Source organism: Phodopus roborovskii, unplaced genomic scaffold (assembly GCF_943737965.1).
Source record: "Phodopus roborovskii unplaced genomic scaffold, PHOROB, whole genome shotgun sequence".
In the NCBI taxonomy this organism is placed as follows: domain Eukaryota; kingdom Metazoa; phylum Chordata; class Mammalia; order Rodentia; family Cricetidae; genus Phodopus; species Phodopus roborovskii.
Genome location: NW_026125264.1, coordinates 93,034 through 119,684, shown reverse-complemented (window position 1 = coordinate 119,684; position 26,651 = coordinate 93,034). Strand labels below are relative to the sequence as shown.

Here is a 26,651-nt window from a genome sequence, read left to right as displayed (position 1 = left end):
AAAGTCAACTGAGTTCTGAAGGTGAAGCTTAGTGGTAGAGTGCTTGCTTACCATGCATGAAACTCTGGGTTCAATCTTCAGTACCATAAAACACACACACACACACACAAACAGAAACCTGCACACAGCCATACAGCTGGCCCAGCAATTCCATTTTTCGGCACATACTCAAAGAACTCTGATAGTGAGTGCTCAAATATGCATGTGTTCACAGCAGCACCACTGACAGTAGTCTAAAGAGGGAAACAGCCTGGATGCTCACTGACGGATAAAAGGGTGGATATATATTGTGGTATATACATATCATGAACATTATCCAGCTGCACAAAGGAATGAAATAACGACACGCCACAATGTCAGTGACCTCAGAAAACATGCCAAGTGAAAAGAAACCATGTACAAAAGGTCATATATTAAATGACCCTATTGGTATTTATATCCAAGATAAAGCCACAGGGGAAGAAAACAGGCTAGAGGCTGGCAGGAGTCTACAGGAAGGGAACAAGGAATAATTGCTTATTGTGCATAGCAATTCATTCTGGAGCAGTGAAAATGTCATTGAACTTCAAAGGTGAAGTTGAGCAACTTATAAATATATTAAATGCCACTGAACTGTTCACTCAAAAGTGCTTGATTTTATGTCATAAGAGTGTGATGGTTGGTTTTAATGTTAACTTGTCACAAATTAGAATCACCTAAGGGACTCTCACCTGAAATTTTTCCTGATAAGTGTCTTAACTGCTAGGGGAAGACCAACCCCAAATGTGGTGGCACCTTCTGGCAGCAGCCTGGATTTAGAGCATGGCAGAAGGAAGATCACTGCTTCCCTTTAAAGATCTAGTCAATTTACCTACCCTGTTGCTGCAGCCAATTCCTTCTAAGACAATCAAACCAGGCCTCCTTCACTGACAGAGGACCAGAGCACTCCAAGAGCCCACCAGGTTTTTGGCACCAGACTAGGACTGAGAGGCACAAGCTTCTCAAACTCATCTTCTCCAGTGTGAGGCAGACACTGTATGAATTCTCTGACTAATGAAGTACTAGATTCAAAGCCTGAGCAACTAGGCTCTCAGCCTCTAGGTACAAGACAGCCACTGTTGCTATTTCAATGTAAGCTGATTTAATGAATATATTTCTTTAGGGAACAATTACAATGAGGAAAAACAAACCCCCCCTTTTTTCCCCCTTAACTTATCAGCTTGGCTAAATATCAAGCAATCAAAAAATGGTCTGCATTGGATAAGGTACAAAGACAGCAAGTGACAAGACTAGCAATTTTCCTGCAGGGTTAATCCATCAAAGTATAAAATTCAAATACCCATCCCATTGTACCCTATTATTCAAGGGTGTTAACAAAGACTTGAAATAAAATAAATTTGTATCAATAAGATATCTGGAAATAAATTACCATATGCTTATATGTGTAATATTATCTATTTGTAAATGGAACTATCAAATTTTGTATGTATAGGAATGAAATACTTTGTAAAGCTAATTTAAAACAGACAAGCAGAATAGAATGGTGCCTACTTCTAATGGGAGACAGAAAAGAGGAGATGATGGGAGATGCCATTCTGTAAATATGTTTCTCTTATTGGTTAATGAATAAAGCACTGTTGGCCAATAGGAAAGGAAGGTAGGCAGGACTAGGAGACAAGGAGAGAGGAGGTAGTAAGGAAGGGTCAGCATGGAGAGACTGGAGATAACAGAGGTGCGGGCTGTCTCCGGCGGTAAGATGAGACCACATGGAAATACTTAGATTAATATTTAAGACAGAGCTAGCCAATAAGAAACCAATAACTGGCCAACAGAATTATATCTAATACAATGTTTCTGTGTATTATTTGGGGCTGGCACAGCAGTGGACCAGACTGGAATGCAAATACTTGCATTTGCATAAACTAAACAGCTTTTTTTTTCTCCCCTCCCTGTCCCATCCCATGATGAGGAATGTGTATGCTATCTCTGGAAGGACACTGGCAACAGATTATCATAAGGAAGGTGGCTCAACTGGAGCGTAGCCTAGACTCATAGTGAGTTCAAGGCTATGCTGGGTGTACCTGAAGAGACCTTTGCTGTGGAATAACCAGTATTTACATTGTATAAATATGTGTCACTATGACTGGTTTAGTAAACAAGCTGACTGGCCAATAGGGAACAGGGTAAAGTTGGGGGGAAAAGCAAACAAAATGATGGGATGAGTAAGGGTGAGTCAGAGGAGATGCCAGACAACAGCAGAGGAGGCAGGATGCAGAAAATGAAATAGCAAGCCATGAGCCATGTGGCAGAGTGTAAATAAGAAATATGGGTTAATTTAACTGTAAGAGTTAGCTAGTAACAAGCCTGAGCTATCAGATGAGCATTTACAATTGATATAAGCCTCTGAGTGGTAATTTGGAAGTGTTTCAATACCTCAAATACAGTGCTCTAAGTCAAACAGCCCGAGAAGCATTCAGTAAGAAGTTCCAGCAATGCTGCCAAACACTTCTAGCAGGTAAGCACTGTTCTTTGTGTTCTTCGGTTTCTTTATGCATACTCCATGTAAACAAATGACTGTGTAGTCTTAATCATCTCCCCTGTCTTACAGTAAAAGTATCCCATCCTTTCTATCCTCTCACTCCCTACCTACCTTAACTGCTAGGGACTGAACCCAGGGCTGTGATAAGCAAACACCCTCTACCACTGAGCTACAGGCCCGAATCTATGTTTCCCTTGAATATTTTCTGTAGATTTTCCTATACCAGTCTATAGATGTATTTTCACTCTTTTAAAAGCTATACCATTTTTCATTACACACACATTCTGTAATGTAAGTAACCTCTCAATGATGAACATGTGGGCTGTCCTGATCTGTTACCACAATGCTGCCATGAAAAAATACAGTATATACCATGTCCATAGAAAGGCTGAAACATGCACTAGTAATTCTAATTAGACAGTGGGTTTTTTGAACTGCTAGATACATTTTAAAAACCTGATTAAAGCTATTAAACTTTGTCTTGTGACATTAAAAAAAAAGACACATATAAAATTTACAGCCTCCAAATGGACCCCAGAGGTCCTAATAACTGATTATATGTAGATACCAAGAGCCAAGTGATTTAAAAAGGGTCTCAAATACAATCTGGGAATGCTGAGAGCTCTTTACCTTGGTTAATTTCAGCTGCAGAAGGACCCAAGCTCAAGCTCTTCTTCTGCTGAGCATTTTTGGCAAGAAGTGTATGTTTGTCGTCATTCCCTGTGTCCATCTCTGAAATGGTGACAGCCAGAATCCGGCAGAAGTTAGCAAGCTGCTGCTGATCGAAATTGGATACTAAGGAACTCAGATTAGGAACTTCATCTAGCCGAATCATTTCCTATAGAAGACACAAATAAACAATCCCCATGCTCAATTCCTCAAGAAGCTGTATGTGCTACCCTCCTTGCATTCCTCCTCAGGGCTCAGCAGTGAGACCACTTGGGTTCAAATCCCAGCTGTGTAGACCTCAGTTGTGCAACCTCAGCTAAGTTCTGGATTCTCTTTACCTGCTGGTAACAGAATGGGACTCAGCTATCTCATGGTTAGTATAGAGGTTACATTTACCCTGTAAGCACAACTATTCCCACTGTCTGCCTTGGTTCTGACAGCAAATTTTGCTCCATTTTTTTTTTTAAACCTACCAAGTTTTTTTTATAAATCACACTGAAATCTATACAGACACTCCAATGAGCGGCTCTACTTAATTCTTTTTCATCGCTTTACTACAGGGTGTTTTGCTCTCCTGTATGCACACTTAAGTGAACTGTAACTCCTCACTACAACTGAATGTTGCAGTGAGCATCCCTACAGATGGTCCTTGTATACATATACACAGTATATACTTACCTTCTTGGCTTTATCAGACACACTTCCAAAGTTTTAAAAGAAATGTTCGCTGAAATTTTTAACCGGTGTGCTCTATCATGCAAAGGAATTTTCCTTCTATTCCTAGCTGTATGGTTTCAGGCTCACCACACATTCATACCTAGAGAGCTAGGCTCTTGGGGGAGTGGTACTGGGAGATGGTGGAACCTGAAGAGATCCTTAGGAAATTAGGAGTATCCTGCTAGAAGGTACCTGGGGCTCCTTGGTAACCGTGGGAGAAAAGTAAAATAAGGCCGAATTTGGTCCCATCCTGTCTCTCTACTGCTCTCTCAAACTCCATGTTGCTATCTATCTGCCATGAGGGGACACAGCCACTCAAGTTGTGCTGTGTGCACTTTGAAGCTCCAGAACTGTAAGCCCAAATAAGCTTCATTTTCTTCTCCAGGAGCCCATGTCAGGTGATTTTTACTGATAGAACCTGTCTAAGAATATTAGATTTTTTTAAATGCTTCTTTCTGGGCTGGAGAGATGGCTCAGTGGTTAAGAGCACTAGCTGCCTTCCCACATGACCCAGGTTCAATTACCAGAAGCCACATGGCAGATCACAACTCTCTGTAACTCCAGTTCCAGGGGATCTAAGACTTTCTGGTCTCTGCAGGTACTGTATGCAGGTGGTGCACATAAATACATGCAGGCAAAACACCTATACATATGAAATAAGTAGACAAAAAATGCTGGTCTAGAATCTCATGTTTTTCCTGCTTTAAAAATCAGTGTGTATACTCCATGAACTTTTCATGTTTTAAACCATCACCTATTCTACAGGTAGAACCTTCTTTCTTTCATCCCACTAATCTACTTCTACTAGATTGGCTATTTTTCTGTCTTTGAAAAGAAATGTTTAATTATTTGTCCTGTATCTATTTCCCAAAGGCCTTGCCTTTTCTTTAGAGCCTTATGCACAGCACCTGGTGGCAAGAAGCTCAGTAACCACACTAATCAGGCAAATGACTACTGGACGTGATGAAAGACTGTGGTTTGTTGAGAGGGAAGCATTTGGGAACAGTTGTCTGTCTTCTCCGCAGTCAGTACACATGGATGTCAGCTACTACTGTTAGCATTAGACACTCTTTTAGCTCCCCCATCTAACTCAGTGTATGACTCTCAGCTTCTCCATCCGTCCAGCCCTGTCCAACTCAGGGTGTAACCAGGTCCCACAACCCCACACCCACTTTTAATTGTTATTGGTTATGAGATGGAGTATCTCACTACAACTTAGGCTTGTTTAAAACTCATGCTGTAACCTAGGCTGGACTTAGACTTCCAATAATTTCCCTGCCTCAACCTCCCTAGAATAAAGGTTACATTACACTCAGCTTCACTAATTTTTAAATTTAATATTTGATACATGTTATAAAGCATAATGGGACTTTTTCACTATGTGAACTCCCCTACCTTACCTCTGTCAGGTGAGCACTTCTATGAATTACGCTGTCATTAAAAAGTTTTATGTTTTAATTTTATGAAAACAGCAAACAGCCTACAGTGCTTTGTAGCTGGCTTTTATCCCTCAGTCACTTCCCTATTCAGCTGTGCTTTTACCCACAGCACCAGTCATGTCTAACACTATTATACTTGTGTGTGAAGAGACATGGGTCACAGGCTTACTTTTAGTCTACTCTGAAACAGTGGTACCCTAAGTATTGTTGCTTGATGTCCATGGAGAAGTTTTCCTTGGGCAGTAGCCACTAAAAAATTCTGAACAACGACAAATGGTTTCCATCACAAGCCAATAAACATGTATGTTAGGGAAAGAACATCTTCAAACAATATCCTTGCATGACACACCTGGATCTGTTCCATGTAGCTGAGAGACAGACCTGGGTTTATTCTAGTGTTCTCATTTCTTTTTTTGAATGTATGTGTACACATATTCATATGTGTGTGTAAGTGTGTATGATGCATTTGGTGGCCAGAGGCTGATGTTAGGTTATCTCACTGGACCTCAATCTATCTTGTTAATTGAAACATGACACTTGCCTATTTGCCTTGTCGAGCTAGGCAGCTTGCCCAGGGTCCCTTGACTATGCTTTCTAGCAAGTACAAGTAGAATTATACATGGGGCACCCTGACAACCTAGTTTTTATATGGGTGTTAGGGATTCAAACTCTAGTCTTCATACTTGTATAGCAAGGGCTTTATCCAGCAAGTCATTTCCCTAGTCCCTAGTATTTGCACTTCATTTAAAATATTCTTCTAATTACATTGTATTTGTGTGTGAGTGTGTGTATGTAGGTGGATGTGCATGTGTGTATATGAATATGTAAGCATGTGAATGTATTTGTATATGTATGCATGGTATGTGCATATATATATGTATGTATATGTATGTATGGGTGGGTATGCATATATATATATATTTATATATATATATTTATATATATATGTGTGTGTGTGTGCTGTAGTTGGATTTTTCTTTGGGCCGCCAGCTCACAAATAATGACACGGAGACTTATCATGAAAGCTTGGCCTTAGTTTAGGTTTGTTTTCTGACACCCCCTATCCCCACCCCAAGACAGGATTTCTCTGTGTAGCTTTGAAGCCTGTCCTGGAACTCATTCTGTAGACCAGGCTGGCCTCAAATTCACAGAGAGTTGACTACCTCTGCCTCCTGAGTACTGGGATCTAAGGTATGAGTCATCACTGCCTGACTTTGGGCATGTTTTTAACTAGCTCTTATAACTTAAAGTAACCATTTGTATTAATCTACTTTTGGTCAGGTACTACCCATCCTGGTTCCTATGTCTCCTACACACACACACACACACACACACACACACACACACACACACACACACACACACGACTAGATTCCTCCTCCTACTTCCTCTTTCTGCCTGGAAGTCCCGCCTATACCTTCTGCCTAGTTATTGGCAGTTCAACTTTTTATTACACCAATCACAGCAATGCACCTTCACATGGTGTTACAAACATCCCACAACAGTGTGCATGTATGTGTAGATGTTATGTGTATGTATGTGTGGGATTAAATGCATGTACCACCACTACCCGGCTAATCCTTTGGTTACTGCATGAATTGCAGCTACCTTTTCCCAGCCTGTGGTTCAAGTTTCCACTTTAATTTTGCACATTACATCAAGGCACCTACAAAATGAAGTAGACCCTATCACCAATTTGGTTAACACAGATAAGAACAAGAAGGCATGAAGGACCAGGCTAGTAAAGTTGGGAAGGAACAATCACTGTCTCCTACTCTGAAACTGCCAAGGAGCATGTAGTTCCTGCGCTGACAGCCATTCTCACACACTGGATTGAGCACACCATTCTTGGGAAAGAACAAAGGCATTTTATCAAAGAGCACAAAGGAACTGTCTGGGGTCTGTACACACTGAGAATGTGTTCCCAAAGACAATGGGCCTCTTGTGATGCTTCTGCCTGGGTAATAACAGGCAAGGTCTGCAGAAAGCAGAAGGCAAAGCTGGGTGACAGTGTGTGTGGGTACTCTCTTTTCTGCTACAACAACCTCAACCTCAAGGGGACTATACAGCAGTAAGAAGAAACCCACTAACCAGCAACCATGAGGCATGGATAGGATTGAGGAAGTAAACTCCAGGTCCTAACAACCATTATACCAAAATTCCAACATAGTGTGTATGGGTGTATTTTTGGAAGTCTATGTGTTCTGATGAGAAAACTTTAATGTCTTCATCTTTTCGTTGCTGATTTTTGAGAAAAAGTCTCACTTTTATCCAGATAACCTCAAACATGTGATGAGCTACACACAGGATAATAGTTCAGTGGTAGAACACTTCCCTAGAATGTGCAAGACCCTAAATACAATTCCTAGTACCATTAAAAAAAAAAAAAAAAAAAAAAAGGCAGGCAGTGGCGCATGCCTTTAGTCCCAATACTTGGGAAGTAGAGGCAGAAAGACCTCTTCGAGTTTGAGACCACCTTAGTCTACAGAGTGAGTTCCAGGACAGTCAAGGCTACACATAGAGAAACCCTGTCTCAAAACAAACAAAAACAAAACCCTCGGGGGGGGGGGGGGGAGAAAAAACAAGCTAAAAAAGAAAGGAAAGAGAATGGCAGGGTTTCAGTGCTTATGTTCAAGGCAATTAACCAACTTTAACTGAAGTCCGACAGGAAAATATAAAGGTAGATTTAAAAAGCAAAGGCCACTATGAAAGACATACATGGATCCGCCCAGGAAGGTGGAGTAAATTGGGAGATGTGGGGCGGGGGAGGGTGGAAGAAAAGGGGGGGGAGGGGAACAGAGGAAAATACATAGCTTAACAAGAAAAACAAAAGGAAAGAAATAAACTCAAAATAAAGATTTTTAAAAGTTAAAAAAAGAAAAAGCAAAGGCCAAATATTAGCACTAGAGGGAACAGAACTAGTTCATAAAGGCTTCAGACAGCTGCTCTGAAGCAGTCCCCAGCGCACACAACAGAAAAGCAGCCCAACAGTGAGAGGAGACGCAACTTCATCTTAGTAGGGAACACTAAAAATTCACCAAATCCATGCAAAGTTTTGTGTTTCATATTGTTTGACTTCAATTTATTATATGTGTGTGGGGGGTGCATGTGTGTATGTATACATATATACAAATATATATTATGTATGTATGTATGTATGTATGTATATGTTTCACAGCCATAAAGACCCATGGACTTAAGGAACACAACCTAGTTTTATATCTGAACCTAGCTAAGAACGAAGAATTTAACACTAGTGAGTGGAAGAGCTGCTTTTAAAGGATCCCTGTCCAGTCATAACCAAGCTCAACAATCCAGTGCCTGAGACACCCTCCCACAGCGGAAGAACACAGCTCACCTTTTTAACACCCAAAATATCTTCGATGAGTGTTGCTGTTTGTAAGAATGTCTTCTTACTTGTCATCAGTGTAAACAGGAAGATCACAAAATCATTCTTCTCTGCCAAACGCTTTGTTACACCTTCCGTCTGTCATGGGGAAAAGACAGAAAAGGCAGAATTCTTGTGACCACAACACAAAACACAAAACACTATCCAAGATGCAGAAAGCAATCCCATCCTGAAAAACGAGCATGAGTCAACAAATATAGGAGTTGCATGTACTGTGGGGAATACATGAAAAAAAATGACCCCTGGCTCTCAGACCACATGACAGGGAGACTACTTTGGAGTTAGGAATGAGAAAAAAGCAAGAGACAAACAAGTTCAGCTAGCTCATGAAGTCTAAGCCCATAATGGCTCCATTTAGATGGCCAACCAGTATTATCTGGACAAAAGCCCATTGACTAATGTGAGCAATCCCACCTAGAGCAATCAAGCTACACACTTATGATTCATGAGGTGACGATGCTTCATAAGAGGGCTGTGCAAAGCTTCTGCAGGCCAGTCTCAACCTGAATGGCCTTGGTATCGATAGCATGACTTTTGATCTAGGTGACTGAGCAAATCACTTCTTACCTTTGGATCCCCATTTCTTCACCTATACAAGACTCTTTCAAGAGTTTGGGAGGATTCCAATGAGAGAGTGCAGTAAACTCTCTCACTTAACCTTTATCTTAAAGCCAAAGTGATCTTGGAGCAACCAACAGGCTTAGTTTCCTTTGCTATCAATTAACTCACTCTTCTGACTGACACTCATAGGTCATTCAAACAGGTGCACAGTATCTACATGTCAGAGACAATCAATTCTCCAGAGGCTTACCTAACTCAGGGCAGGCTGAGTGACTTGTTAGCACTGAAGCACACAGGAGCTCCTACTTCTACTACACTGTTCTTCCCTTGAAGCATACACTGCCCACAAAGTCCCCATCTGTCACAACCATTTAGAACACAGGAACAACATGAGTGTCTGCTGTTGGAGAACATATAAACCAAGTATGTGTTGTCTACATTATGGGATACACCATTAAGAAAATAATGTAGCTATTCTTTTTGCCTTTTGCAGAATAAAAAGCTTGCCATGAAATGTGGCTTCTACAGATAACAACATACAAAAGTCTGAAATTATTTGTAACAGATTGCTGTTTAATCTGATTAGTGGATCACATATGATTTACACTCTGCATCTCTTTTCTTTAGTCAAGAATATGCTTTGGGGCCAGCAAAACATCTTGATGGATAAAGACACTTGCCACCAAACTCAACAACCTGAATTTGATCCTTGAACCCACATGGTAAAAGGAGAGACTCGCATCCAACAAGCTCTTTTCTGACTTCTACACACATATACACCCACATAAGTATGTGTATACATATGCATATATAATAAATTACATATGCTATTATTATTCATAAATTACTGACAAAGACGGGGACAGGCAAGCAACCTACCAAGTTTTCCAGATGACTCCCTCTCTGTGGAGATCCCTAACCCACTCTAAACACAGGCGCCCCTCTTCTCTGAAGCCTCATCCTGGTCTACAGCTGTCCACACCCTCCACCAAACACGACCTATATCTATCTACTGACTGACATAACAGAGGTGTCCTACCTTCACCCTCTACTCTCTACAGCAGACCTAGCTCATGGGTGAGACTTAAAGGCTAGAATAAAAAACAAGGGGCAATGAAGGAATAAAATAAGTACTAGCTGGCAAATAACCTCACAAGTCATGTTCAAGAGTTTGGATTTTAAACTGGTGAGTGGGTTCTCCAAGCTAAGAGATATTGACAATCAGCGAGATAGATGTGTCAATTTAACTTAATCTTCAAAATGAAGAGACTGATAAAAGTCTCTCACTGACCTTGAAATTCAACAAGTCACCTAGACTGGCTGGCCGGCCAGTGATGCCTGGGAACCCACCTGTCCCTGCCTCTCAGCACTGACTACGATTACAGGCATTCACCACGGCATTTCTTTGTTTTGTGGGATCAAATTGAGGTCCTTATGCTTCTGTGGTAAGACTTTACCACATGAGTCATCTCTGTAACCTTAAGTTTTAAAGCGTAACTGTTTTACTAGAATGTCTCTGATTAATTTTGTTGCCCCCCCCAAGACACAGTTTCTCTGTGGCTTTGGAGGCTGTCCTGGAACTAGCTCTTGTAGACCAGGCTGGTCTCTAACTCACAGAGATTGGCCTGTCTCTGCCTCCCAAGTGCTGATATTAAAGGCATGTGCCATCACCGCCTGGCTGTCTCTGATTAATATCAGGTCACAATCTAAAAACACCTTTGTAATAAACTTGACAATTATGGAGTCACTCTCTTCCATGCTCTTTTTTTTTTTTTAATATTATTGAACTTTAGCTGTAAAAACAGTTGCGCATTCTTGACAATTAGCTTTTGTCTTATAGATCCTCCTGTGCTGTTCTGTGCTACCAGCTGTAACAACATGGGCAACTGAAAAGCAGCTAATCCAAACAGACACTCTGGATCCTGAAAGCTTGCTACAAAAAAGTAAAATGTCTTAAAAATGATTGGAATGCTCATATTCTTACGAGATGTGTTAAATAAAATATAATTATCAAAGTAATTATTTTTTTATTTCAAAAGAGTAGCTCTAAGAAAATGTACAATAACCACACAGCCTGCATTATAACCCACAGCACATGACCATCACAGGTATTCAAGCAGCTCACTCTCTGTGCTGGTCACTAAGAAACTACAAGACACTCTAGACTACAACCAATATTTTCTGTCAGCCCAGTTTCTGTACCCACCCTGTATATCCTTCTCTTTCTTATCTACTTCTCTAGCTGTGGTCTCAGCAGTATCCTCTGCAACCTTCCTCAGAATAAGACAAGAAACAGTTAAAGTTTCTTTTGCTTCCGTGACAGAGGCTTCACTTCTACAGCATCACTCGGCTTGCTCTACTATGCATGTTAACAAGTAAGCTTACAGTAAGTTCCTAAAGTCAGCACTGTGCCTTTAGACATAACATTTACACACTGCTTACAAAGTGTGTTCACACCTGTGATCTCACTTAGTTCCCACGACATCTGTAATATCAGCTTGATTACACACACTCTGCGAACCACGCTCAGGGAGCTGTACTAAGCCAACAGCCAGGGCATAAAAATCAGCTTCCAAATTACTTCCATTTTCACCGTTCTTCTTAATACAGTGGTCAACCCCACAGACTGCGGTATTCAATATATGGGTAGGACCGCTGGCTTTTGTTTTCCAGTAGGATGAAGGAACAGGCAGAGTGGAGTTAAAGGTTATCTTAAAGGACATGGACCTTCTGCCAATACTTGTCACCCTTCAACAAGTAAGAGCTAGCTAGCCTCTGCTTGGATATCTGAGGGGAAGGGGGTTGGCTGGCTATGGAGTTCGAGGCCTGCTGAGAGATAGCTTTAGCTCTAAGTAAGTGCTACAAAATTCTTTCTCTCCATTATTTCTACTTGCTGGTCCTGATTCTCAGGCACGCAGACAATAAGGACAATTCCCTTATATATCTGAAGACAGTTCTCATGTCTGCTACCCTACTCAAACATTCCCTGCCTCACCAGGAAGACAAAGGAATAGATAAATGGACACTAACAGCAGAAATACTCACACAGACACAGGTATTATACAGGATGCTCAAGCAGTCCTTTGACATCTCGTCACTTACTGAAAGAGAAGGAGGAGCATTATTTTTCTCACAGTGTAACATTATCTGGAACATAAGAAATGTTCTAGCTGGGCGTGTTGCGTATCTGCAGTCCCAGCACTAGGGAGGCAAGTGCTGTGCAGACACTTGGACTGTGCCACTTTAAGTGAACACACGAGCTACTCACCACCAGAAAAAGACTCATGGTGTATTTTCAACATCAGAACAACGACAGTCCAGAGTGTAAGAAGCCTGACCAAATTTCTCCTATTTATTCCCAATGAAATCTGCTAGCAGAAAATAAGGGCATCACTTCTGTTTCAGATTTACTAACTGGATTTTAGGTTTTCTTGTTGTTATAGTTTTTTATATATTAGGAAAGTGGTTTCTAATGTCTGATATACTGTGAATTCCAAATAGAAAGAACTCACTATTTCTCTATGACCAGAACAAGATACTAACACAAAAAGGAACTTACTTTTATGAGCCCCAAACCCAGAGATGATAAAACTGAGTATGAGCCATGGCAGAGTGCTTTATCTGGTGTTGCACTTATTTTTAAAACCAGTTTCCATTCGTTTCCTCACTGCCATAAACTCTAACACCCACATCTCCCTCAGGTCCCAGTGAGTGGCCCTGGCAGGCTAGCCTGGCTGGACAGATGGGTCACTCGTCTACTTTGGACTATGTAGGTGTGTGGTGTCCCTTATTACTACCTCTCTACCTATTTGACACATTTTGCCTTGCTTATTTTTTTAATGAATTCAGAGTAGAATGAATCAAAATTAACTCAGTAGTTCTCAACTTTCCATTTCCAAAGGGAGTTAGATTCATACACTCATCAAGAATTTGCTCACTAATTTTAATGTGGAGTTGCAAGCAAAAGAGGAAGAGAAGTCCCACTCCTCATGGTACCTACAAATCTTCTGGGATGGGGAGAGAGAAACCAAGAGCAACCAACAAGCCATTAAATCAGCGGCTCTCAACCAGTGGTCACAACCCTGGGGTGGGGTGGGGGTCGAATGACCCTTTCTTTCATAGAGGTTGCATATCAGATATTTACACTACTATTCAATTCATAACAGTAGCATAATTACAGTTATGAAGTAGCAATGAGCCTAGAAGTGATGGTGTATGCCTTTAATCCCAGCATGTGAGAGGCAGAGGCAGGCAGATCTCCGTAAGTTCGAGGCCAGCCTGGTCTATAGATCGAGTTCCAGGACAGGTAGGGCTGTTACACAGAGAAACTGTCACAAAAACCCAAAATAAATAAATAAATAAAGTGAAGTAGCAATGAAATAATTTTACGGTTGGGGGAGACACCACAACATGAGGGACTGTATTAAAGGGTCAAATCATTAGGAAGGTTGGGAACCACCTCATTAACAGATGCTACTTGATGTCAGAGTAGAAACCTGAGACACTCAAAATGAGTATGAGAACAGGACGTAGTGACACAAGCCTTCAACATCAGTCCTTGGATGGTGGACCTCCAAGTATGGTGGGTCAAGAATTTAAGGTCATCCCCAGCCAGCCTGTCTCACCTCTGCCCCACCAAAAAAGAGTATGAATTCTCTAACTATTACTGTAAACATAAATGGGGTCTCACACAGTAGTTCATCCTATTGATGTAGGTGCAAGTTTAAAATGTGTATATACACACACACACACACACAGAGAGAGAGACAGAGAGAGACAGAGAGAGAGAGAGAGATGTTAACTGAAGTGATCTCAGGCTTTTAAAGGCAGAGTGAAGTGTGTACCTTAAAGGTAGAATTTTTAACAAATACTAAAACCTAAAAAAGAATACCTGTCAGTCACACGGATAAGTTGTAAAAATAATACAACTAAACCTATCACCCAACTTAAATAGTTAAGAATTATGTAAACACTGACTTTGCCATATATGACTCTGGCGATGGCTGAACTTTTTCTTTTCCTCTTTCTTTCTTCCTTCCTTCCTCCCTCCCTTTCTTTTATTCACTCACTCACTCACTTATTTAGAGGCAGATTCTCTCTTTGTGGCCCTGGCTATCCTGGAACTTATTCTGTAGACCACACTGATCTCAAATTCAGAGATTTGCCTGCCTCTGTCTCAGAGGCTGAGATCAGAGGTGTGCACCACCATATCCAACATGACTGAACTTTTTACAAGAGCATAAATCTCCTTTACAACAAAAATCTGATGGATTGATAGGCCGTTTAAACAAAATGATCTTACCAGGTTATGTCTTAGTTTTTCAGATAACATGTAACAAAAAAAATTTCTAAAGAAAACAAAAGCTGTATCAAGTGACTATTATTAGAAAGTACAAAGATGCAACTCTTCAAACCAGTAGTTTTCATGTGTTTTCTTTTAAGGTACCAAGTCTTCATTTCTAACAATATAAAGTTGATGCAGCCCATTGCTAGCATGCGACAAATAGAGCAAGCTCTCGGGCTGACAACCAGCTATGTTCTCAGTTCTCAAAGAAGACACTTGGCACATTGGGACAAGGACCAGAGCCTAACATACTTACTTTTTAGTTTCTGTCCCCGGATAGAGATTGTAGGCCTCATAAGAATTTCTACAAGAAGCTGAAAACGAAAAATGAAAAAATAATCTTCAAATTTAACTCAAAACACAATTCACAAAACAGTTTTTACTAAGAACACTTGTGGTCCAAGGAGCTGTCACAAACCCTCTTGTTCTAGGAGGCAGCAAAGTTCAAAAGAAGCACATTAGCTAGGACTAGGAACCCTCAAGGGCCAGGAGAGGGCACTGGATCCTCTGGGACTGAAGGCACAGAAGCTGTGGTTTGCTATCAGAGTCCTCCACAAGAGCTAAGAAACACACTACCCGAGTCATCTCCCCAGCCCCTAAGGAACATCTCTTATTTTTATAATAAGGGCTTTCATTTTTGAATAAAGTTGCTTCCTATTTCAGTTTTTTTGTTGTTTTTGAGACACAGTCTAGCTAAGTAGCCCACACTAACCTCCAACTCACGATCCTTCAGGCTCAGCCTTCCAAGTACTGGGATTGCAAGAGTTTAACTTCCACTCCACTTTCTACTTAAACATATTAAAATATTTTAAAGTAATCTCTGTGCTAATAAAATAGCTAATTCTACATATTTAAAGGCATAACACCATAAACAGGTATTTAATTTTGTTGTTTAAGTCAAATCAGGAATAGTTTTATAAGAACCAAAATGCTCTCCTAACCCTTTCCAGCTACATGCCAATACTGGACAGCACAGCCGAGACACCTCAAACCAACTGGGAGAAAAAAGATTCCACAGCATTTTTAAAGTTTCTGTTTCTCATTGTTTTTAACCCAACAGGCAGCCTTTAAGACTAGAGATCACCTGAGGGATCATCTCAAACCAGCAACAAATCTTAAGAAACCAAATCTGACCTGGGGACTTTGGGTGCTGAGTGACTCCCACACCCAGAACTGAGGGGAGGGGGTTTGGCAGGAGACAGCAGCTGACAAGATGAAAACCCTGGTGCCTGTACAGACTGTCACTTCTGGAGACCAACAGGGCGTGGCTTTTAAAGCTAACTGCTCTGGTAAGAGACAAGAAAAAGGTCTCAGGACTTGGGCAAACAACAAAAGGTGCTCTGAAGGCAGCCTTGCTCTGTGTGTCAGTGGTAGGCTGTGCCTACCTACTACCCAGCCTCCAGCCCTTGTGTCACACACTAAAAAAGTTTAATAATCAATTGGAGGGGGTGCACAAGTGCCCTGGCATCTCTGGAAGTCAGAGGACAACTTGTAGTATTAGTTCTCTTCTTCCATTCTGTAGGTACTGGATCAGTCAATGCTTTTCACAAGAGATCACAATGCTTTGAGCTCTCAAGATGCAAGATGCTCAGCTGCCACAAGTGTTTTACCTAAAATAAGCTCAGTGAGAATACAAGTCTCGGTCAATGAGTAAGAGGGCCTGAATGCAGAATATGGCTATATCTGACCCTCAGGCACATTTCATTTGACCCATACCCAGGATTACTGATGCTCCTGCTAAGTCCAGTTTTGTGTGGATTCTGGGGACTCAAACTCAGGTCTTCAAGCTTTTTAGGGCAAGTGATTTTTACCCACTGAGCCATCTCCCTAGCCTCAGACATACATTTCTTTGTTTTTGTTTGTTTGTTTTTGTTGTTTCAATGTGTATGAGTATTCTCTGCCTGAATGTACACTGCATGCATGCATGCAGTACTCGTTGCGGCAAGAACAGGACTGGAATCCCTGGAACCAGAGTTATAGAAGGTTATGAGTGACAGTGTAGGTTCCAGAATCAAACCTGGATCACCTCCAAGAGTAATCACAACCTCTGAACTACTTCTTTAGCTCTTCCTACATACATTTCTTAATGAGCAATTCAGAAGTAGAGGGTCTGAGTAGTAAATGCTACCGGGCCACAAAAACTTACTAACGGGAATGCTGAGCAACAATGAAGGAACAAAGGGGACTGGGAGCATGTGGGGAAAAAGAAACTAAGTCGGAGATAGGGAACATTTATGTAGATGGAAGATTCTGTACCGCCTGGTCCTTCAGCCATTCAGTCCCAAATAAACACTCAGAGGCTTATACTGATGAAAAAATGTTTGGTTTATTGCTCAGGCTTATTACTGTTTAGTTCTTACTATTTAAATTAACCCATAACTCTTATCTATGTTTAGCCACAAGGCTTGGTACCTTTTCTCAGTATGACATTCTCATCTTGCTTCCTCTGCATCTGGCTGGTGATTGTGCCTTTACTCTTTCCTGAATTCTCCTTTTCTGGTCACCCCACCTGGCTACTGGCCAATCAGCATTTTATTAAACCAATACAAGTAACAAATCTTTATCGTATACAAGACCATTACCCCACGTCACATGTGCACATGCATGTATATACAAACACAGAGGTCTCTGGGACACATAAGAAACTAGTGATTACAACAGTCCTAAGGAGGAGGTATGGAGAGACATACTTTTTACCTTTAAAAATTAGCACTTCAAGTAAATTCTTCCAAAGCAAACACTATAGTGAGTCAACAGAAGAAAATGCCATTGATTTCAAAGTTAAAATCCAGACCAGAGAGATGGCTCAGCAGGGTAAGGCACAAAGGTGCCAAGCCTAATGACCTAAGTTTAATCCACAGGACCCACATGGTGGAAAAACAGAAACACACATGCACGCACGCGCGCGCGCGCACACACACACACACACACACACACACACACACACACACACGCACACACGCATACACACACACACACACACACTTTGAAATGTTGGCTAAAAATTCTGAAATTCTTTATGCCTCCCATTTTAAATTATCAAATGATTAAAGTATTCATAGTATTAAATAGCTACTTACATCAACACCTCCAAACAAATCAAAAATATATGTGTTTGGATACGTAGCTTCTTGAGTAAGTTTCCTGTCTTCAGTAACAAATGCCATGGCCTCCATGGAGAGAAGAGGGGAAATCTCCTGTTCAAAGAGTACAGATCCCACTTTAGAATTTAACACAGACAACCAACATCCAAATATCAAAACAGCACTAAAACAGCATTTCAGTCAAAACCCTAAACCCCTGAGCACAAAGCTAGCCCTCAATGAAGTATTCGGGACACTTGGAGTCCTTTTCCCATGGAATCTAGCTAGTGTGACTGATTTCGATGAACAGAATGCAAAGAAGTGACACCACACACTTAGACATAAGCTTTGCAAAGGCCTGGAGAGTTGACATTTGCTACTGTAGAACCTCACGTTCATGGTGTGAGAATCTCAGCAGCCCCCTGGGGAAGGCCAGGCATGTATCCTTAGCTGACTTCCAGCAGCTACCCACCAGGCACCAGTGAGGTCACTATGGACATTCTAAACATCTTTAGGCCCTACAGTAAATACACAGGAAGCAGAACTTCCAGCTGAGAGAAGACAGTGGCTACCACTTGAAGTTACTAGGTTTCACAAGAAACAACTGGTTCTGCAACCATTACCAAATCTCTGCTGGACTGTGACCTCCTGAAGGAAGTCCTCAGTGACTTCTCTAAGTCAAAGGCATTCTGACAGTTTCCACCACTACCCAAAGCAATTGCTAAGTCATTTGTGACATTTAGCACTTTACAACTTTTTACAAACCTAGGGTTTTCTTCCCTAAGCTAAATCACTGTTCCTTGAGGACAAGCTCCAACAGAGTCTTCTGTGTTTCCTCCTCTTAAGTCTCAAGGCAGAGGAGGTGTTTAGCATGGTGGATATATGAAGTGGTTCTCAAACTTTGGGAGGGGCCCAGCATCTTTTGTTCATAAAACACAAGTAACAGACAGAAAAAAAAAAACCTCACAAAACACTGCCTTACACAGTGGTTTTCAAGTATGTGTTTACAGGATGAATAAAGTCACCTGAGTATTAATTTCCCAAGCCTTCAATTTTACCTCAATTCTGTAATTTAGAGATTTGTCAGGAATTAAATGTAACAAGTATTTTGGAAAACACCTTTAGTTTTTTGTTTTATATTGAGAGAGGGTCTCACTATATAGCCCTGACTGTCCTGGAACCATGAAATGAAGGATGGCTTTGCACTCATGGGGATCTACCTGTCTATGGCCTCCTGAATGCTGGGATTGAGTGTGTAGGCACCACACCCTGTGTGGAAAGCATTTTAAGGCACATAGAGGAGCTGTAATTACTTCTGACAACCAGACTGTGAAAAGATGAAGAATATGCAATATCTCTTCATAAAGGAAAAGACCAGGCTGATTTAATAAGCATGCTTAGAATACACCTGGACAGTCATTGACACTTTACCTCTGAAGAGTACTGCAGTATTCAGTTTTATTATGATCACAGGCTTACACAGGTTATAACTATAGCTCCAGCTTCTTCTCTGAATTCCTGTTTGGACCCAGCCCCCAAGTCAGAAACTCTGAGTGTGGGTTAGTACTGAGACAGCAGTCAAGATGCAGAACATCTACAACAATGTCATTATACACATAACCTAGCCAGCAATCTAACTCCAATCTAACATTAGTGATAATTATCAACAGCCAGAAAGCCCCTTCCAAGAGCCTTTAAATGGGACATTTAAAATTCTGTTAAAAAAGAATGTCATCTAAGGGTAGGGATGGGGGTAGGGGCTCAGAGTACAATTCTGACCTAGCATGTGCAAGGCCCTGGGCTCAGTCCCCAGCACCACAGGTGAGGGCAGTTCTGAATTCCCACACTGCTTCCCAGAAGACGACATACACCTTGATCGGCTCCAGAGATTTATAACTAACAATTATTTTCTTTTTTTTTTTTTTTTTTCAAAGTTTCTGCTGAACTTCTCCAATTTTCTACAGCTCACACAAAAACTGGCTGTTTTTAAAAGGCCAACCATTTGAGGTATGCGGGGAGACCTGAGCACAGCTTTTCTAAGGCCTTATGAGTTACCTTTAGGATGTTTTGGCACTCAATGAAGTCACTGTGGAGGTGGCTGGCAGCATGCAGCTTAAGGAGCAACTGAGGAATCCCACTCCATTTGGACAATTTGTCCCTCTCGGTCAAAAAGGTCTCAGTGAACTGTGAATAGAAAAATAAATAAAAACACTTTACTGGCAAGGAAGAAGTTTTGGCAAAAGAGAGCAGCTGACTCCCAAAGACCAGGAAGACGATTTAAAAATGGCTCTGTAGAAATCTTACAACCTGAAGCCTGAGCCCTCTCCAGATACAGCACCATTCTGACACCACCCCTACTCACCAGCTTCATGCTTTCCCAGTACACACGCAAGTCCCAATTCAACTGTGTTCTCTGCACATGCTCTCCCTCTGCCCACAGGCTCTCTCCCAAGTCTTTTCTGACTCAAATGCTTGTTTTCCTTCAAAGGCCAAACAATGAGGGCCAGGGAGATGACCCAGTGGGTAAGGCTGCTTGCTACACTAACTGATAACTTTGATTCCTGGAACCCACATAAAGGTGGAGAAAGGGATTAATTAACACCATACACTGTCCCCCCAACCCCCACATAAATACCACAGCACAGGGGTACACACACATATTTAATAAAAGAATTAAAAATTAATTTTATTAAAATTTAAGTTATTAATTATTTTATGTGTATGGGTGTTGTAAGTGCATGTATGTCTGTACACAACTTTGCAGTTGTTCATGCAAGCCAGAAGAGGGCATCAGATCCCTTAAAACTAAAGTTAGAAACAGCTGTGAGCTACCATGTTTTTAAAAGAACTTTTAAAAATCCTAGGCTACATAATAAGTTCCAGGTCAGCCTGGACTGTAGAAACCCTGCCTCAAAACAAATCAATAAACAAGTAATTAAATACAAAAAGAAATCAGGCAGGAGTTGGATAGATGGCTCAGTGGTTAAGAGCACTTCTTATTCTTACAGAGGACCCAAGTTTAGATCCCAGCACACATGCTAGGCAGCTCACAGCTATTTATAACTCCAGTTCCAGTCTCAACCATCAATATACCACCACACAATACAAGCTAAAAAGAAAAGGTTAAAATCCTCTTTCTTTTCCTTAAGAAGCAAAGCAAGCACCTACAGCTTCCAGACCTGCAGAAGCCATTCCTACAAGATACTATCTGAGCACTATGACACTAGAGAGCTTTAAACAGTATTAGAAAGGAGCAATCACAAGCCAAGAATCTACCATGAGAAACTAGGGAAATAAAACAAACAAACCCCCCAAAGAAAAAAAGAAACTAAACAAGGCAGCAGAAATAAAAGAAATTAAAAGCAGGAAACTACACAAACATCAACAAAACTAAAAGTTTCAAGATTTTCTGAAAAGACCAATTGATGGATAAACTTTTAACTGCAGCTACTAATGGCTGGCTAAAATTATTAAATTCAGGAACAAATGAGAGACTATTACTGCCAACTTGATCAGAACAAAAAGAGATTATAGTAGAGCACTGTAAATGACCATATGCAACAAATGACCATTTCCTACAGGAAATGACTAGGAGAACACGAGCTGTGAAACAGAGAATCAATCAGACCTGCCACCCAGCAAAGAAGCTACATTAGTGATGTGTCACACAGCAACAGCCAAGACCTCCAGAGGAGAACCCAGATCAATGGCTTCACATGCTGTCAAACATTTACAGGAGCATTAACACTAACACTAAGATTCCCACAAAATAGGTGAGGCCAGAATTCTGGTAACAAATCTAGACAAATATACAAGAAAACTACAGGTTACTCTTTTTTTTTTTATCAATATAGATGCAAAAACCTAACAACACATATGGCAAAAGCAAACAGGATTGATTTGTCCAGGGAGGAAAAATAGTTCAACATACCAACTACTACAATACAGAAAACCTACAGACTACAGAACACACTCAGGGTATGCCAAAAGACATGAAAAATGGCAAAAACCAAACACGTTTTCATGATTATTACTCTTCACAAACTAGAACAGAACGTTCTCAACCAGCTAAAGGCATTTATAGAGTCTAAAACTAACATCAAGCCTATTAGTGAAGACTAATGTCTTCCTACTAAGACCAAGAAGAAAACAGACTCAAAGATGTCAGCTTTTACCACTTCCATTTGACTATGTATTAGAAACATGAATGTGAACAATTAAACAAGAAAAACAAAGAGTATATGGAATACTCTACTCACAGATACAACATGATCCTGATTATCAGTTACATTTAAAGTAGCATCAAAAATAATATGTTTAAGAATAAATTTAACAAAACCAGTGTAAGACTTATACAAAGAAAGTAAACACTCACTATTAAGATAGTAAAGGACACTCAGGAGAATGTCAAGTTCAAGGCCAGGCTGAGTTATATAGTGAGAACTTCAAAAAACAAAACAAAAACAAAAACAAAAAACCCAAGGAAAGATAGTTCATGATTAAGGAATAGAATTTTACTGAATTGGCAATACCTTCCACACTGCTTATTGTTACTAAAACAACAATACCTCTGCATCGTTGACTCAATGTAATTCCTATCAAGGGCCAGCTGTCTTTATTATAGTAACATAATTTACTACTAAATGTCACACAAATGCCAGGAACCCATAACAATTGAAACAGCCTTAAGTTGGAAGAACCATAATTCTTGAAATCCTGATTTGTAACTTCATCACATGTCTACTTAATCAAGACTGCACAGACTAGGTGAACATAAAAGACATCTTAGACCAGTGGAATAAGATTCCCTAATGGTTAAGCAAAATTTGTTTTGGGGGATGATTTGTTTGTTTGTTTTGGTTAGGTTTTTGAGGGAGTCTAACTGTGTAGTCCTGACTAGCCTGGGACTCAATATGTAAAACAGTTTGACCTCAAGTTCACAGAGATCTGCCTATCTCTGCCTTCTAAGTGCTGGGATTTAAAGACATGTGTCACCATGTCCTGTGGTTAATTGGTTTTTTGACAAATAGTTTTCTCAACAAATGTTACTAGTAGAAGTGAATATCTCTAAGCAAAACAAACAAAACAAAAAACTCCTTGGGGCTGGAGACATGGCTCAGTGGTTAAGAGCACTGACTGCTCTTCCAGAAGACCTGGGTTCAATTCCCAGCACCCACATGGCAGCTCACAACTGTCTGTAACTCCAGAATCCACTGCCCTCACACAGACTTACATGCAGGCAAAACACCAATGCACACAAAATAAAAATAAATACATTTTTTAAAATGACTCCCTTATAATATTTTTTTTTAAATTGACAAAATGAGTCAAAGGATTTGGAGAGGACACTTAGTTGGTAAATACTTGCAAGTATGAGGATATAAGTTCCATCTCCAGAACCTATATTTAAAAAAAAAAAAAAAAAGGGTGGGGGAAGCCAATGTGGTAGACACACTTGTAATCCCAGGGCTGGGGAGCTGGAGACAAAGATTCCCTGGGGCTAACAGGTTAGCCAGACAAGCCAACTCAGAGAGTTCCAGTCAGTGAGAGACCCTGTCTCCAAAAACAAGGAAGATAGACAGCATCCAACAAACAATACCTCAGGTTGTCCTCTTATCTACTAACACACATGTGTGTACTGCACCTGAGCATATACACAGGCACATGCATGCATGTGTAAGCACACACACACACACACACACACACACACACACACACATCCCAGAAGAGGAAAAGTGTTACATTAGGCATACTGTCTGAAGCCATACAGGGGAAAAAAAAAAAAAAAACAATAAATATTTAAAGCATGGAAAAGGGGGTTAAAAATCATACCTACTGGCGACACTGGATTCAGTGAGGTCATCCTTCAAAAGTAAAGAAAAATATGAATCTTCTCTGATAAAACTTGACCTATCTTTCCAGAAATATGAGAGGTAGCTCATTTTTTTGTTTTGTTTTTCAAGAAAGGGTTTCTCTGTGATCTTGGAGCCTATCCTGGAACAGCCTCTGTAAAACAGGCTGGCCTCACAAAGATCTGCCTGTCCCTGCATCCTGAGTGCTGGGATTAAAGTCATGCCTGACCACCGCCCAGCTGAGAGGTAGCTCTTTAGAGACAAGGAAACTGATACCAGTGAGAAACCCTGAGTATAACTAAGCATCTATGTGAGTACTGTCTCTTCTAATGTGTCATTTATACATTACATAAAAAAGTGCTGATTAAGAAACAAATGAACATAAATTAACCTTTTCAACTAAATAAATAGCAACAATTATTAGGTGATTATCTCACCTGGAGAAGTTAATTGAATGGCAGCCATTTTATGAGGGTATGAGAAGGAGCTGGAATACTTGCTGACTGTAAAAAATGCTCCAAACTCTAGGGCAACCAGTAAAAGTAACTACTACTGTTGGGTGATGGTAATGAACAACTTTAATCTCAGCACACAAGAGGCAGGCACAGGTAGATCTTTATGAGTTCAGGCCAGCCTGGCATATAGAGCGAGTTCCAGGACAGCTAGGGATACACAGAGAAACCCTGTCTCAAAATTCCAAAACAAACAAACAAACAAACAAAATCAAAAAACAAAAACAAAGAAAACAAAACAACCACTATAACATCACACATACCCTTTTTGAAGCCCAGTTTGGCCTCAAACTAGTAGCAATCCTCTTGCCTCAGCTTCCAGATACTAGGAATACAGATATAAGCCAAATGCACAGCTAACCATGACTTTAAAAGAAATATAATTGGGGCTAGGAAGATGGCTCACAGTAAATTGCCTGCCACCACCAGCATGAGGGCCCAAGTTCAAATCCCCAGCACCCACTAAAAAGCCAGGTCAGCAGCATACATCTATAACCACAGCCTGGAGCTCAGTGGCCTCCAGCCTAGCTGAAGAGATGAGCACCAGTGAGTGAGAGCCTCTGTCGCAAAAAACAAGGCGAGGAGTCACTAAACAGGCAAACCTGAGACCAACTTTGGTCTCCACATGGGAACACATCCTCTCTCTCTCTCTCTCTCTCTCTCTCTCTCTCCAGAAGATAGTACACTAAGAGCGGTGTCATGCTGTCACATAAATGTTCAATCAATCCACAGAAGCAGAGAAACTGGGGAAGTAAGAGAACAAATAGTGTGGCTGCACATGTGGCAGAATCTACCTCCTGTGTCACTATTCACTGTGCACAGTGGACCTACATTTGGTTCCCAGCACCTACAGGGCAGATCAAAACCATGGTAACTAGTTTCAGATGACCAAGTTCCAGGGGATCTGAGGCCCTCTTCTGACTTTCATGGGAATTGTGCATGCGCGCGCACGTGTGTGTGTGTGTGTGTGTGTGTGTGTGTGTGTGTGTGTGTGTGTGTGTGCGTGCGTGCATGTGTGCAAGCAAGCACTCATACACATAAGATAAATCTTTTAAAAAAACAATAAGAAGGCATGAAGATAAATCATGTTAGCACTAAAAGACAGTTTAAGGAGTTGTATGAATTTCAGACAATACAGACTTCTGAAAAGAGAAAACTCTAGGAATAAAAAGGCCCATGACAGAATGCTAAGGAGCCAATCTCCAAGACAACACAGACAAAGGGTATTTCTTAAAAGGTGTGCACCAAATACTATCATATCAAAATATAGGAAGCAACACCTCAAAAACTACCAAGAGAAACTGATGAGTGCTTTAACATCAGGCAGGAGAATCAGTAAGGACAGGGCTGACATGAGTGCCACAACCAGTCAAGAAGACCTGACATCTGCAGAGCAGCTCATCCAACAACAGTGGGACACACAACAACATGGGACAGTCACCAGACAGACCACATGCTTGGCCACAAAACACTCCTTGGCAAGTTTGAAAAAGTAGCAACTTACAAAGTGTACTCTCAAACCACCATGTAATGTGTCTAGAACTAATGAGCAGAACAACTGGAAAATTTAAGATATCTGGAGATGAAGTAACCTATTTTAAATAACTTAAGTCAAATAAGCTTCAAGAGAAAACAAATATATTTTGAACTAAATGAAAAGACAATTTATCAACATTTGTATGAAATGTCCCTCCCCTACTAATGACTAAATGAGAAAATGCCTTACAGCTGGACCTCAAAGAGGCATTTCCTCAACTAAGGCTCCTTCCTCTGATGACTCTAGCTTGTGTCAAGTTGACATACAAAACTGACTGTAGTTGCTCAGACAAAATCTCAGTAGCACTCCATGAGGCAGAGGTTAAAGGATAAACATGAACTCGACACTAGCCTGGACGACTGATTGAATAAAACCTGGTCACAAAAAGACCTCCTTGCACCCCCCCCCCAAAAAAAATGAAGAAGAAAAAAGGGAAGACTGAATTTAAATTTTTAATTAAAAATTGAGTCTATAAAGAAAACTAACTAATTAACCAGGCTAATTAATCAAGAAAAAGGATAAAATTTACTAATGCCAGAAATACAAATAGGGTCACTATTAATGATCCCATAACATTAACAATAAAGGAATATGTGAACAACTCTATGGTCAAAATTTTATTAGATTAAGTGAATGGTACTACAACACATACATAAAAAGAAAAGGATATGCTGACAAATCCATCTACTATAGAACATTTACAAATAAAAATGGGCAAAGCCTCTAAACAGACATTTTTCCAAAGGTGACAGATGGCAACTATATGCATGAAAAATTACCAGTATCATCAAATCAATTCATGAGCTATGTCACACCAACAGGACCATATGATCACAAAGTAAGAAAATAGTGTTTGTGAAGGTCTGGAGAAGTGGATCTCTCTTTCACCCCAGGCAGAAATGAAAAATGGCACAGCCCGTCTGGCAAGTACTGAAAAGTTCAACAGAGCCACAAAGAGTGGAGCATGACTAATTCCAGTACTTGGAAGGTAGACACAAGAGGGTCACACA

At 40.6% G+C, this 26,651-nt stretch overlaps 1 protein-coding gene across 2 annotated transcripts in view; it reads right to left on the bottom strand.

Moving 5' to 3' along the window:
- Positions 1-26,651, bottom strand: part of Trpc4ap (transient receptor potential cation channel subfamily C member 4 associated protein) — a 66,502-nt gene that overhangs the window by 29,039 nt on the left and 10,812 nt on the right. For both annotated transcript variants that reach the window (XM_051192411.1, XM_051192419.1), the window contains exons 2-7: positions 19,796-19,924; positions 17,738-17,854; positions 14,914-14,971; positions 12,359-12,414; positions 8,702-8,830; positions 3,149-3,356 (exon numbers count right to left, since the gene is read on the bottom strand). In XM_051192411.1, the coding sequence (XP_051048368.1) occupies positions 3,149-3,356; positions 8,702-8,830; positions 12,359-12,414; positions 14,914-14,971; positions 17,738-17,854; positions 19,796-19,924 (697 nt within the window). The remainder of the gene's footprint in view (positions 1-3,148; positions 3,357-8,701; positions 8,831-12,358; positions 12,415-14,913; positions 14,972-17,737; positions 17,855-19,795; positions 19,925-26,651) is intronic.